General features: G+C 26.3%; 1 protein-coding gene across 1 annotated transcript; it reads left to right on the top strand.

Moving 5' to 3' along the window:
* Positions 1 to 10,573: 10,573 nt before the first annotated feature.
* Positions 10,574 to 14,738, top strand: LOC110651871 (KH domain-containing protein At2g38610). The gene is made up of 7 exons (XM_021807337.2): positions 10,574 to 10,802; positions 10,919 to 11,010; positions 11,997 to 12,148; positions 12,775 to 12,888; positions 13,033 to 13,149; positions 13,295 to 13,438; positions 14,315 to 14,738. The coding sequence occupies exons 1-7, from the start codon at positions 10,723 to 10,725 to the stop codon at positions 14,459 to 14,461; spliced, it is 846 nt and encodes a 281-aa protein (XP_021663029.2). The 5' UTR covers positions 10,574 to 10,722; the 3' UTR covers positions 14,462 to 14,738.
* The last annotated feature ends 1,585 nt before the right edge of the window (positions 14,739 to 16,323 follow it).

Here is a 16,323-nt window from a genome sequence, read left to right on the forward strand (position 1 = left end):
AATGCCCAGAATTCTAGGTAACATCAAATCTGACCAGCCCTATTCAAATAGTCATATCTTGGGCTACAAAACTCCAAATGGAGTGATTAAAAAAGGGAAATAAAGTTAAGACAATAAGGAACAACTGCTATGAAGAAAACTTAGCCAAATTTCAACAGCAACTTGACCAATGGAATAGTGCAAAATAGGACACTAAATCTGAAATTTGGAAATTTCATCTAAGAGACTTAAAATTTGAGGAAACAACAAAAACCAACAAATTAGGTAACCAAAATGTAGTATGTTGGTGAAATTAAAATTCCCATACCTATTAAGCATGAGAAAGTCAACAATTTGACTTGAATAGTATCGTAAATAGTAACCCCGAGATACAAATTTTCAAGAATGTCAAGTTAAGCATATTAAAGTTAGAAATAAATAGATTTGAAATTGTTTTTAGACTTATGATAAATTATGATACCAAAACACTGTAAAATTGTGTGTTTCAGTTGAAAAGAATACCGGGAAAGAACTCGAGGCATTGAGTCAAGGCCAAAAGGCGACTCGCATAAGATTTGTACACAACAAAAAATGTTCTTTAAATTTCTCTTTGCAAAGTACATGAAATGAATTGTGATTTATTATATTGCAAAATGGTGATTGAAATGTATACTATGCTTTTGATCTAAATTGTTGGAAATTTAATGATATGTGTTTTAATTGTCAGAAAATGTTTGGTAAATTGTTAAGATAGTTTTGAAACCACAGTGTCATGACCATATATTTGAATGTCTCACTAGCATGACTAGTGAGAGGAATTAGTTTTAAATTTTGATTCCCTCTCTGGCTGAAATGTTGAGGTGTGTGCCAGTAGAGAAAGAAATTGAATGGGTATCCAGAGATTGAACTAGCTAACTTTGTGATTCCTCATAAGCCTCCGGCTATTGAAATAAACATTATTCTGAATGGCATGATATAAATGTGTGTTTTTATGAAACTTGTTTTGAGACTATTTTGACTAAAATTATAAATTATCTTTTGTATCTGCTTTTTATTGTTCAGTACTATATTTGAATAAATGTGATTTGAATTACGCATAAAATGTTATTTTAGTATGTTGTGCACCACTGAGTCATAGTACTCAGTGATGGCTGTTTATTGCTGTCGCAGATAGAGAGACTAGTAGAGCAGCAGAGTGAGCTGCTGAGGATCTCGGAGCTACATCCTTGAGATTTTGTCGGGTATAATTTTATACCCTGATTGTAATATTTATTTTTGTGTATATAACTATATGTACAAGTATAAACTAGTCTTGAGCAGTTGTACAGATTTTGTAATAATATTATTTTGGATTTTCTAATGTAAATTTTGGGTTGATGAATGTAAATTGATTTTTCTTTAATGAAATATGAATGAAGTTATTTAGTATTATTTTTGAAGACAATTGAATTGAGAATTGTTTTGAATTATGGAGTTGAGAGAAATTATGTTGATATTTATTGTGATAGTGGTTGATTTTGATGAAATGAATTATTTGAAGTGTTTTTACAGGTGTTTGAAGAATTGTTTTTCCCAAATATAGATGATACTCTGCCGAAATTTTTTCAATATTTGAGTAAAAATAAAAATGGACGAAAATTTTAATTAGTTTTTAAACTTCAAATAAATATTTTTAATACCTGCTAGAAAAGCTCACCACTTTCAAAAAGTAAGAAAATTGTTTTAAAATCCTTTGTAGTGTATTTAATGGGTTATCAGTAGACGGAGACGGTAATTCATTAAGTATACTACGAGATCATGTATCTGCTTCATTTTGAGGGATTTAGGTGGATAATGAATTTTATACCATTCATAGATTTTGACTTACTTTTTACCCAACGAAACAATGAATTTTGAACAAGTTTATAGATTCTCCAAAATCCTTTATTCAAATACCTCTAACTATTATCTAAAATTCTTTGATAAAATTCATAGATTGTAAAATCCTTCAAATCCAAATGTTGCCCAATTGATGTTGTCCTAAGTTTGTAGGCAAAAAAAGAAGTATGAAAATGTGCCGTGTAGTTTGGATATTTTCAAATAAGGTCTTATAATTTGGATTTTAATAAATCAGTAACCTTAGTTAAATTTATTACCAAAAAAGTCCAAACAATCCAATTATTGACGTGATGGATAGAGAAATAGTGCCACATCAACTTACGATATTATAGTGTTTAGAACTTCTTCATTAACATATTTAACCATATATTATTAATTTATCAAAATATAAATCAACGGACACTCTTTAAAATGATAAAAGTAAATATAAGACCTGCTAGATGCACACTACGTGTAAAGAATATTAAGAACGACAACCTCAAGGTCATATGAGCTTAGTACCCTTTAGAACCCAACAAGCCCAAGACTTTAACGGAGCTTGCCTACAGTCACAAGCATAGCCAAGATGCCATGATCTCCCTAGATGAGTTACGAGGTTGACTTATACAAATAAAAGATGACCATATGGCCCATCTGTGTTATGGGACACACTGGCATTTAATAACTTGTAGCAATATTAAATATCTCAAAGCTCCATGAGAGCTTCAGAAGATTTTCTGGCATAATTACTCTGCAAGTTGCCTAAAGCATGGATAACCTCCACAATAACCACTACCCACTTGGCTGAAAAGATAAAGTCTCCAAGTAAATGAATCCATCTTACCAATAATTCATCCATTTGTACTGAATAAGACATGTGGCATGTTTTGATTGGGAAAGCTCTTCTATATAATCACCACCATATCAAGTATGAAATATTCCTTCACTTACTGTATCATTCATTTCCCTCGTTTATTTCTTCGGGTCATGGCTATTAACTTTTTATTTTTTTCATTAATTATTTATAATTAATTATTATGAATATATAAAAAAAATTTATCGTTTAAGTATTCAAAATTGCATTAGAAAAAAAATATAGCAAGAAAAATATGTATAATGAATTTGGTATATGTAGTGCTATTAAACTCGATTTGAAGGTTGACTCGGTAAAGTAAACAGATAAATGAGTCAGTAATTTAACTAGTAGGTTAATGGTTCAATCAGTAAGTCATTAAAAATTAATTAAATATATATAATTTAATTAAAAATTAATTAAATATAATAACTATTAATTTAAACAAATAAATAAATATAATTAATTAAATTTTAATTATTTAAATGAAACTTTAATATTTATTAAGTTATATTTAATAAATTTTAATAATGTTTTTAAATTTTAAATAAAAGTATTCAAATAATACAATACATAAAAATTTATATAAATGTATAATTCTAATTATATGTTAAAAAATAAATATCTTGAAATAAAAAAAATATAAATACCAAGCTAACTCAATTAATTTTGATTTTAAAGGCTTTTTATGAGATTTTGAGTTCAAATCTTTATATCAATACTTTAAAAAAAATTCTATTAAATAATTAAACCGATTGGATCAATTGGGTCATACCGATTCACTAGTTCAATTGCCGAATTAATTTAATCATATCAGATCACTTTTTTATCTGATTCAATTATAAATTTAGAATAGTTTAAGGTTCGATTCACTGATTTAATCGACTAATTCGGTGTGGATTTAACATATATATATATAATCCTTGCTGATGAGATTAAATAAGGGTATCTGATAGAGATTGAAAAAGATAGAGAAGAAAAAAAGAAAAAAGAAAGAGAAATCTAATTAAGGGATAACCTCCCCTAATTACATTTTATGTCACCTAAGTACTTATTGTATAAATATTTATTATATTATAAATAGAGACGTGTGATTTGATTTGTGACAAACATGTATCATGTGGTTAATATGGTTATCAAAAAAGGGAAAAAGTCTCCTTAATACTGTTTAAAATAAGACCAATTTTAGGATATATTTAATAGAGTATAGTATAATATAATATAATTAATTATGTAATATAATTAAAATTATAATATAATAATCATTATATTTCTCTATTTAGTTGTAAAATAAAGTATAAATAGTATAATGTAACGATATTTTTTATTTTAATATTTAATTTATTTATAAAATTAATAAGTAATAATGATTGTAGTGATTGGTAATCGAATGATAGTAGTGAGTAAGTGGTGGTAATGATGCGACAGTAGTAATTAGATAGTTGTAGTGATGGCAACAATATTAATTATATAATGATGATAATGGTAAGGTGAGGTAGTCGTGGTGGTAGTAGCTAGGTGATGATAGATGTGATAATAGCTAAGTAGTGATAACGATAGTCAAGTGATGGTGGCAACCGAATGAGGATGGCAACGGTGATGGTGATGGTGATGGTGATGGTGGTGGTGGTAGTGGTGGTGACAGAATAAGAGTAGTAGTGGTAGCAACAATAATAATTGAGTAGTAGTGATAGCAGCAATAGTGGTTGAGTAGTAGTGGTAGTGACAGAATTAGGATGTTGATGGTAGTGATGGCGGTGACAGAGTAAGAGTAATAGTAATAACGGTGATAGAGTAATAATGATAGTGATAATATTGGTAATAAATAAAAAAAATTAAAACAAGTAATCATACTTATTTTAAATTAAGTCTCATGAATATTGTATTTTGCTTGTCCTCTTAAAGATTTATTTAAATATTTTTAAATATTATTAATTTATTTAGTTTATTTTTTAATTATTAATTAAGTTGATGAAATAATATTTGCAAATAATTATTTAAAAATTTAATTATAATATTTTTTTAATAGTTATTTAATTAAAATTTTATTTATTTTTAATCAATTTATTTAAAAATAATTAAATATTTTTTAAAATCATTGAAATTATTTTATCATTTATTTGGTTTCAATTTCATTTATTTTATTAATTTAATTAATAATTTTAAAAAAATAAAATAAATTGAACAGAAACAAACCATATGCCTCTATTTGGAAAAATCTTTAAATCATATGATTTTTTTTGTAATTTACCTTAATTTTTTCCTCTTTAACTATCTGCATTAAACATATAATATCTATTTATTGTAGAAAAATCACATGTCCAATATTATAAAAGCATATAATTATATAATACCTTTTATAATTTTTCCTATTTTTAGAATTTCTTATTAGCCTATGTGTTGAAAAGTTAATAATTTAATCAGATGTTAATTACCTTAATTTAAATGTGTATTATAATGATCTCAAAAGTCTGCTTGGCATTTTTATTGAAATTACTATTAAAAAAATATTTTTTTAATATATTAATTAGATAATATTAAAAAATAATTTATAATTAAATTTAATAAATTTTAGCTATAATAACACTAATAAATAATAAAATAGATTTTTTTAAATTACTTTTTTTAATAGTATTTGAAATAATATTTTTTTAAAAAATAACAGCTTTGTTTTTCCAACTAGGGCTGAGTTGAATTCGGTTCAAACCGAAAAATCAATTTGAATCGAGTCAATTTGGTTCAATCGGTTCGGTTTTAAAATTCAATCGGTTCGGTTTTGTTTTACATTATAAAAATTTCGGTTATTTCGGTTCGGTTTTAAAGAGGAAAAATCGGTTAAACCGAACCGAACCGAATAGTAATTTATATAGTCAAATCAAACTAAATCGAACCGAATCGATTTTTGAATTGATTTATTTTTATAGAAAATTTATGAAATATATTTAATTATATATATATTAATTGTTTAATTTCATTGATTAATGGTTATTAGGTTCAAACCAAAGTTAAAATTAGACCAAATAACTTGAAAATCAAGTCTAAATTAAAAAATCAATAAAAAATAAACCGATCGGTTTAAACCGAACTGAAATAGAGCGGTTCGGTTCGATTCAATTTTTCACCCATTTCAATTCGATTTTGTTTCTAAAATTTACAGTTCGATTTTTATAATTTACTTCGATTCGGTTCGGTTTGAACTGAATGCTCACTCATATTTTCAATCTCAATATCAAATATGCTTTAAAAAATCAAATACAAATATGAAAAGAAAAATAAAAAATAAAGAGCAAAGCTATAAAAAAAGAACATAAAAATTGATATGTAAATGTATGTATCTAACCCTTTTGTATGCTCTTAATTTATATTTATTTCACGGTAAATATTTTTTTATATTTTTTTATTATTTAAGAGTATAATTTTAAGTGGTTTCCTCAGTCAATGGAAAATAACTTTTAAATTTGAGAATTGAAGTCATTTTCCCTAAATAATCGGTTGTTTTTGTCTTTTTTGTTTGGCCTAACATTTTATTTCTTCTTCTTTTTAATATAAAAGATTCATCATAGGGTGAATTTCTCGATTCTAGCTTTGCAGGTGGACGGACCGGTGGCTGGAATAAAGGTGATGGATTATTATTATTATTATTATTATTATTATTATTATTATTATTATTATTAAAAAATAACAATATTTACAATTTTTATTATCTTTTTATGGATGAATGATGGTAATTTTAAACATAAATTTTATATATTTATTGATTTATAGAGATTATATCATCTTTTTTATATCAAATTAATATGTAAAAAATTTATCATTATTAAAATGCACCAAACACGAGAAAATATTTTTCCATCTAATTTTCAGTATTATAACCAAACAATTAAAAATAATTTATTTACCCATAATATATTTTTAATGAAAATTACTTTTCATAGATAAGTTTTTTTTTTTAAATTAACAGAGTTTTTTTGTAGAAAATAATTTATACATAGAAATTATTTTTAAATAAAATATTTTTTATTATTTAGTTATAATGTTAAACTAATAATATGTGTTTATATCACGATGTATAATTATTTTTATATTTTAATAAAATTATCAAAATCTTAAACATGATTTTAGACATGTTTGGTATTTAAGTTGAAGGGTTAAAAATGTATTATAGAAAAAAAATATAATTCTAGATATTATTAAAAAAATAATTTAAAAAAAATTATTTTATTATTTTAATATTTTTATAACTAAACTTCATTAAATTTAACTTTAAATTATTTTTATTTCTCTTTAACTAGTATATCTATAAAAAAAAATATATTTTTTTTAATAATATCTCCAATAATAATGTTAAACAGGTCATTCCTCGTTTAAAAAGAGAAAGTGATTTTCCTTGAAAATTATTTAATTTTCGATTTGATTAGAAAAATATTTTTCACTAACTCATTTTTTAATACTTCAAAATATTAAAAAATATAAAAATATAAACAAGCCTAAATGTAAAAGCAATTGGCAATAGATTAGAGCTAGAGTAAGGTTAGCAGAAAATTTAATAATTGGGAGTTTCACCACTAGATTCATGTGATCCACAAGTTGCTGTCTCTTCTCTGTCTCTTCTCTTCCTCAGCATCAACTTCAATCTATGTACTGTTCAAAGGAATCCAATGCTTATTTTGACTCATGCCTTGTGACTATCAAAATTTACTCCTATTCACATATCTATCTATATGAATACCAATCATTCAAGTGATGAAAAAAACAAATAAATAAATAAGGGTTGAAATTTGTTACAACTATAATCTTTATTATGAAACAAAAACACACACACACATGTATATTGTATAGTTGTCAAAATGTGGTTCACACCAAATATGCCTTTGCTGGCCAGTTCTGGTCCAGCTCTTCACCACTCTTAAATCATTAATCCTCTCAATTTTTTGAGTATCACAAGACATAATTTATTTCAATCTTAAATTAAAAAATATATATAAAAAATAATTAGAGTAAGACAAAAAGATCAATTTCAATCTTTTTAACCACTAGGTAGTGGATTGACAATATGGGGAGAAATTAGGAAGGAAAATAAAGGGACATTAGCATGGAATGCAAGAGAAAGTTGTTGGAAACTTGGAATGGTTGGGATATGTCTAATCTAAAACTTTAAAACAAGATTGAGTGATGACCTTCAACCTTTTTCCTTTATAGATTCTAGAATAATACTACTTGTTAGTGCTAGCAAGATCCCCTTTTTATTCCCCCCCTTATTCTTTTAGCTTTTTCTTTAATTTTTTTTTTCCTACTTCAATATCATAAAATTTTTAGTTTTAATTCTTATATCAATAATTTCAAGTAAAATGGATTAAAAATAAACCTTCAAATTATCAATTTGTTTTTGCTTTGAAGCATCTTTTTAAAGGATTGAAACAATTATTTTTACAAATTATTACATCTAGCTCATAAAAAAAAAAAAAAAGAAACCTCTCAATAATAAAAGATAATAATTATATAAATATAATTAATAGAAAAAAGAAATATAATTATACATACAATAAACTTATAAACAAATATCCTATATACTATCAAGTTAATTTTTATGACTCATCTCTAAATTTTATCTCGTGTTTTACTTTTATCTCTTAACTTTAATTTATTGCTTAAAAATTTTTAAATTTTAATTTTATTTCATAAAAATATATTTTCAACTTAAAAATTAATGAAATTATAGTTTTATCTTCTTTTTTACTTACATTAAAAAAAATCGACTTTCTCAACCACCATATAGATTTATCGCAAAAATATCAATGCCATCACAAAAATCTATTTTCTTAAGAGAGGATGATAAATCCTTCATCAAAAAGTGATAAAATTATATTTATAAATGTTACACAATAATTTAAAGATTTTTTTTAATCTATAAAATTACTATTGCATATTAAAGAAAATTTTGGTGAAATAAAATTAAAATTTTAAAATATTTTAATAATAAATTAAAATTAAAAGATAAAAATAAAATAAAATAAAACTAAAAAATAAACTACAAAAATTACATTGTGATTATCTTGTGCGTCTCAAATACTATATATAATAATCATTTGATGTCAATAATTTTTTTAAAGTGCAATAAATTAATATTATATATCTGTTATCCAAAAAAATTAATATTATATATCAATTTTTGCAAATTATATTAAATTTATATTTTTAATTTGATAAATTCAAATTATAATTAATATTTTTATTTTTTTAATTTAATATAATTTTATTTCAAAGCGACAATCAACTATTATTGGTGCATTTAATAGTTAATTGATATTAATGACTTTGCAAATTAATCAGGAAGTAGGAATCAATCATCCTCTCTGCCCACTAAATTCTAGCATTTACTCCTTACCATTTAAACGCAGATGCGAATATTCAAGGACCGATAGGTTGCGTTTCTCACGCGCTATCGCAAGAGAGTGAAGTTGTTGTACAGTATATTAGATGATAAACCGACGTAAGTGTTGGACACTCGCTCTTGAATGAGAGTGGGTTAATGATTAGGTAGCGTCAGCATCAAAGGTATTTTATTTTCTTCCCTTTCCGTTCTTATCGGTCTATCCTTCCTGTAGACTTAAATATAATTATTAAATTTGGTCAAATCTAATAAAAAAAATTATTAATTATTTTATATTAAATGTACAAAAGGTCTCTTCAATAAAATTAACTGTTTTAATTTTCATCAGTCATTTTATTAAATATTAATTATTAATAAAAAATTATTTATATAATAATTTATAATAAAAATATTTAATAAAAATAATTATATATATTTTTTTACTTTTATATAAGATATTTACTCACTCTCTAAAAACAAGGAATGATAAAATTTTATAAACTATTCTTTTAATTGATAAATAATAATATAAATAATATATAATCAAATAATATAAATAAAAAGAATGAGATTTTAATTAGAATTAAAATATTAAAAATTATTTTAAAAATAATATTTTAATTAAAATTAAAATATTAAAAATTATCTTAAAAATTATTATCTAGTAGAGTAAAAAATTAAATATAATTAATATTATTTTAAATCAACTTGAACGTATTCAAATTAAGTCCTTTCTTTTAATAATTTTAAATATAAATCATTATTAATTAAATTGATATTATAAAATATAGATAAAAATTTATTATAAGACTCATTAGTTCTTATAAATTTAATTTATTTAAATTTCATTAATAAAATGGAAGAATTAAAAATCTTTAAAAATAAATAAAAATATAGGTATAGCCTAATTATAATTGCATATATATTTACTCCAGAAGATTTCAATTCCCCATCTCTCTACACATTTTTAATTTTAGCTTTATCTAAAGAAATAAAATGAGAATGGAGTTCAACTTTCATGTTCCTTTGATTTTATTTTACCTTAAAAAAATATTTTTCTAATATTATAATTTCAAATTATATAAATATAGAAATTATTATTATAATTTTAAGAGATACATTCCTTTATTATCTAATTTTATTACTTTTTCATAAATTAATAATATATAAAATTTAATAAAAAAATTTATAATACTTTAATATATATATATATGATCACATTTTCTAACTCATGGAGATAAAATTGCAAAATCCTACCTGTTTTATTTTTATTTTTTTTTAGGGTGCATTTAATATAAATTTAAATTTATATAAAAATAAATTTAATTTTTATTAAATTAAATTTTTATATTAAAATATATGTAAAATTAATTAAAATATAAATATAAAAGAAATTTATATATAAATATTTAATTTATTACTTTCCTTCCAAATTCATACCTGTAAAAAATGGGAAATTTTTCTACTACAAAGGGAAAGCACCATACCATTAAAACCCCGCTCCCATATTTAAACCCCACCATTACTGCACTACTACGAAAAAGCCCACTCTTCCTTTGCAATTTTTGCATCCACCATTTTTTCCCTTTCAGAGTAGGGGCAGGCAGGGCTTTGCCTTCTTCTTCATCCTTTCTGTCTCTGTGTGTCTTGCAATACCATATTCATGTCTGGCTTATACGCACAGAATTTTTCGCCTGCAAGAACTCTGTCTCCACATATAAGAACAACCCCTGATGTTGATAGGTAGCTTATATAAGAATTTTGCATCTGTTTTCGTTTTTTACTAAAAATTTTTCTGATTTCTGTTGATTTCTGAGTTTCTTCTCTTTTCTCTTTATTTTTTTTTTCTTTTCTTTCAGTGGTCACTATTTGACAGAGTTGCTTGAAGAGCACCAGAAGCTTGGACCTTTTACTCGAATCCTTCCTATATGTAGCCGACTTTTGAATCAAGGTTCTTCTTTTTCACTTTTAATTTCGATCTATAGTCTCCCCAGTTCGATTTTTATATTTCTTGTTTATAACTCTGATGCTTGGTGTATTTAATCCTTACCCCCTTCTTCTTATTTGTGAATGAAAAAATTGAAGCAGAATTTCCCTTTAACATGGTGTACTTTGTTTTCTTGTCCTTGTTCATTGACGCTTTTATTATATTCTCATGTTTAAATTGTCTTAAACCACTGCTGAATTAGAATTGGATGTGTTGTCTTCTTTATTTATAATTGTTTCAGTATGCTTACCTAAAATTGCCCATCTTAGTTGTGCAGCAATACCTACTGCATTGAATTTATCAATTCTTGGGAATGGGAAAGAGCCTTCTTGAACCTTTTATGTGTATATTGCCGAAGCTACTTCTTCCAAACACAACTAATTTTAATTGAGAAATCTATGTAGTTCATGACTTGTATCATTTGTTAGATGCCATGGATGAGTATGTGCTTAATGACTGAAAACAAAATGTTACTGAAAACATCATAATATTATGGCAGTCAAACCGATGTGTATCTTCCAAAGTATGTTTTGGAGTCGTATCTAGCTGTTTCTTGGTTAAATTAGTTGGAGATAGGAAGGCTGGTTAAGTTATTGGTCCATTCCAAGGTCGGTCATCACAATCAGAGGGGATCAGGATCTCAAACATGCATGTATTACAAGTTTCAGGAGTAGAAATTATGTCTAATTGCGGTTTTGCAGGAGCCCCAAATTGGTCTATCTTGCTAAATTATGAATGTAGTACCTTGAATGGAATTGCATCAACCTTTTAATTAACAAAATGCTCCTCTTCTAGTTTGGACTTGTGGGGTGACATTTATTGTTGATTAATGTGGTGATTATTTTAATTAACTGTCTAGTTAGTGATTATTTTAATGGAATTTTAATCTTTATTTTTTTTATTCAAGAGAACTTAAAATGAATAAGTGCATTAATCTTTAATGTTAGCAGAAATATTGAGGGCCTCTGGAATGATGTCCAACCAGGGGTTAAGTGACTTTGATAGACTGCAACGTGGAAGCTTGAGCCCTATGGCTTCTTCAGACATGTTGCCAAATAATAGAGGAACAGGGATAATTGGGTGGAATGGGCTGCCGAATGAGGTAAGGTTTTATAACTAATTTGAATGCACTCACTCAGTTTGGCAATTGGCACTCCCGTTTGCATTGCTTGTTATACCTTAAAATAATATGATTAATGATTCACATTCACTTGCACATTCTAGTCCAGAAAATTTATTTGCATGAATTAACAAGAATTTGACAAGAAACAAAGCAGATATACAGTGTACAATATCAATTTCTTTAATGAGATGTGCCTACATACTCTTTTTACTAACTCACATGTCTAGACCTTGTAAATTAAGGTTTGTTTTCGTAGGCTAATTAGTAAAATCTTCCTAGTTATCAAGAACCTATATTTTGGCGGTTGAAGATTGTATTAGTTTTGAATATTGATGCAGACCTGGTGTCTAACAGAACTGAATGGTGAAATTGCATCTTAAACTGCATGACCTGGCTTGATGGTCAAACAAGTTCACTGCTAGTACTCATCATTAGTTGCAAAGTAGGTGTATCTTGCATATTCCTCTTATATCTGTATAGGTGACTTGCAATGACTTTGCTTCACATGTTTTCTTGATCTTTCTGTCTCTTTTTGCGCTTTTCCAATCTAATGAATGTATTAATTCCAGCTACAATAGTATGACATTATGTTCATTACCTAGCAGAGATTAGGAATGCAGGGGATTAATATGGACTGGCAAGCAGCACCAGCAAGCCCAAGTTCCTATATTGTGAAGAAAATCTTGCGTTTGGATGTTCCTGTTGATAGCTATCCAACTGTAAGTTGCACATTCAACTTGGGATGCTTTTACATTGATATATACTATCATAATTTTTTTTTCGTCAGATACTTCCATAAAATTGTAGTTCTTCATACAATATGGATTGAGAAGCATAACATTTTATTTCTTTGTGGATTTTAGTTCAATTTTGTAGGCCGACTTTTGGGCCCTAGGGGCAATTCGTTGAAGCGTGTGGAAGCCTCTACAGGGTGTCGGGTGTATATAAGAGGAAAAGGTTCAATAAAAGACCCTGAAAAGGTAATTTGTTTATTGTAGGACTGAATCCAGCATCCCAACCCAGCAATGTCCCCAAGAATTTATGTTCTGGTCTCTTTTTTTATGCTGCAACCTGTTTGGTTTGTCAATGTCTTAATAGATTTTCCTTTGCTTTTTTACTCTAAAGGAAGAATCATTAAGGGGAAGACCAGGCTATGAGCATCTGAGTGATCCTCTGCACATTATAATTGAGGCTGAATTACCTGTCAATATTATTGATATGCAAATGAGACAAGCGCAGGAAATAATTGAAGAACTGCTTAAACCTGTGGTATATATCTACTAGCCTCGTCCTTTCTTCTGATATTATCTGGCTATTCTAAATCATCAAGGAACATTACTTATTTTAATTTTTCTTTTTAAGTATAATAGTTTCATTTTGTTCACACATTTGGCTCTGTGGGTATCACTCTTTGACAATTATTTTATTTATTGCTAATTTGCTATCACAAAGCAAATTATGATGGTCATTCTTACATTCTGCTGAGTTGTGGATATCCATTTGCTCATTTTCCTGCTATTCAATGCACTCTTTCTTGGCATTTAGATTGTTTCTTCCATTTATCACATTATTGCATCAATATCACTAGCATGCTAATATAAAGTAGAGGTTAAACTTTGTGAATTCAGATCTAATGGTTCTTTTGGTAATTCTACAAAGCGTGTGTGTTGTTATGTGGTTTGAATTTTAGATCTGTTTTTCATCGAGCTGTATCCTCCATTATCATCACAAACCTTGTTGGGAGTGCAAGGGGGCAAACGCCTCCCAACATGAACCAGTATAAATACTATAAATTTTGCTTATTTCGGTATATTGAGAAAATTTGGATAAATCTACTGGGATTAGGATTTGGATTGAGTTTAGAGTGATTGTAACTTGTCCATTTTTCATCATAGAGGAATTTTCTCTTATGACTTGCTTGTAAACATAGACCTTACCATCAAACTACATAAATCTTGAGTCTTTGTTTCTTTTTTCCTTTATAGTGTCTATTCTGTGTATGTGCAATTGTGTGTATACTTTAGATTTATGTGCTTATTATAATAGTATGTAAACACCATCAGTAAATGGTCCTTATCCTCCATTGAAGTATAATTAGATGCCCTTCCCAGATATTCACTTTTTTTTTCATCTTCCAATTTGCAGGATGAGTCACAGGATATCTATAAGAGGCATCAACTGAGAGAATTAGCAATGTTGAATTCAAACTATAGGGAAGAGAGCAATAGACCATGTGGTAGTGTCTCTCCTTTCAATTCAAGTGGAATGAAGCGTGCCAAAACTGGCCAATAGTGCTTCATGATTCAATCTTCTCACTGGTTTCTCTAAAATACTCTTTCAATATTATTTCTATTTAATGCTTCTCATTATGTGTCAAATCCTGTATAGCTACAAACAAGTGCTTTGAAGAACTGGCTGGTAGTTTTCAACCCTGGTTATTTGTTGGGTAACACAAACATTAACAAGGGAAAGGAAATAGAAATTCATTTGGTATAACTTTTCTCCATGTAATAGCTTGCAGGTGTACAAGTATTAACAATTGTTAAATTAATTCTGTAATTAACATCAACTAGTCTGTAATATATATTGCCAATAGTTGAATCAGGTACTGGTTTTGATTGCTGCAATACATTCTTTCAGCAATGTGAATTCTTCTCCTGGAAATGTTTTTTTTCCCCTTACATGTTCAGGATGTTTCAAAATGACTCTAGCAGGATGGATGCACAAGTCAAATGTGTGTGAATGTGAAACAGGCAATATTTCCTGTTAGGTGTTTGGTCAATCTCTCTCTCTGTACACTCATTTTCAAAAACTTGCTGTCAACACTATCCTTAGTCAAATTAAAATGGTAAATTTGGTTTTCTCTTCCCCTGATCTCAAATGTTAATTTAAAATTAAGACTTAATTATTGTTATTTCATAGGAAACCTAAAAATCCAAAGCAGCCTATTAATTGGGTGAGAGATTAATTTGACCTTAGTCAGAGAGTTGGTTGGAAGGGTGAAATTAGGGTTATGCACGGTTCTTGAAGGTCTCGAATCGATTGAAATTGTTTTGATATTTTGATTTGATTTTGATTTTTCACTAAAAATCGAATTGAAAATCGAATTTATACATATATATATTTTTTTATGTTTTTAGATATATTATATACTTTCAATATATACTACAAAAAAATTAGATTATCAACTGACCGAATTGGTTGCTAATCGATTTAGCAACTAATTTAGTAACCGATTTAGTCGGTTGCAATAAGGTTGGTTATAAATAGTAACAAACAACCAAAACAACCGTTAAAATAATTAAATTTTAAAAAATAAAATTTTTGGTAAGAAACTATCGATTGCTAGTAGCAATCAATTTAGCAACCTAAACATAATCGACTGCAAAAAATTTGATGTATTTAATTTTGTAATTTGCAATCATTTTGTAAACCGGTTATTATTTGCAACTAATTTAAATAAAAAAATTAAGTTTCCAAACAACAAATAAAAAATTCAAATAAATAAATTTTTCAAAAATTACTAAAATAATAAATTATTAATGAAAATTAGTAAAAAAAATTAATATAAAATATTATAAAAAATTAGTAATAATAATTATTATAAAAATATTAACAAAAAATTAAATATAAAAAGATATTTATAAGATAAATTATTAAAAAAAATTACCATACATATGTTATAACAAAAATTACTAAAAATTAATCCTATAAATAATTTACTAACAAAAATTATATTTGTACAAAAATTTTTATTTTATGTTCAAGAAAAATAAATTAAATAAAAAAGATGAGAAATAAAAAGATGAAGAAGAAAATAGATGAGAAAGAAAAAGATATGAAGAAAATAGATGAGAAAGAAAAAGATGATGAGGAAAAAAGTAGATGAAAAAGAAAAAAATGATGACGAAGAAAATAGATGAAAAAGAAAAAAAAATGAAGAAGAAAATAAATTAGAAAAAATGATGAAGAAAACATATGTGAAAGAAAAAGATAATGAAAAAAATATGCTAAAAAGGAAAAAATGAATAAAATAGATGAGAATGAAAAAAATAGTAAAGAAAATGAAAGAAAAGAGAAGAAAAAAAGAAAAGAAAAATAAGTAGTAGGGAAAAAAATGAGTAGTGATTTATATAAGCGAATTAGTAATTAAT

Source organism: Hevea brasiliensis, chromosome 12 (genome assembly GCF_030052815.1).
Source record: "Hevea brasiliensis isolate MT/VB/25A 57/8 chromosome 12, ASM3005281v1, whole genome shotgun sequence".
NCBI classification, from domain to species: domain Eukaryota; kingdom Viridiplantae; phylum Streptophyta; class Magnoliopsida; order Malpighiales; family Euphorbiaceae; genus Hevea; species Hevea brasiliensis.

What these genes read in the sequence shown, in the direction of transcription:
- LOC110651871 (XM_021807337.2), top strand. Translation starts at nt 10,723, where the DNA reads ATGTCTGGCTTATACGCACAGAATTTTTCGCCTGCAAGAACTCTGTCT. An exon ending in ACAACCCCTGATGTTGATAG is followed by an intron (nt 10,803 to 10,918) that starts GTAGCTTATATA and finishes CTTTTCTTTCAG; the next exon opens with TGGTCACTATTTGACAGAGT. An exon ending in AAGAACTGCTTAAACCTGTG is followed by an intron (nt 13,439 to 14,314) that starts GTATATATCTAC and finishes TCCAATTTGCAG; the next exon opens with GATGAGTCACAGGATATCTA.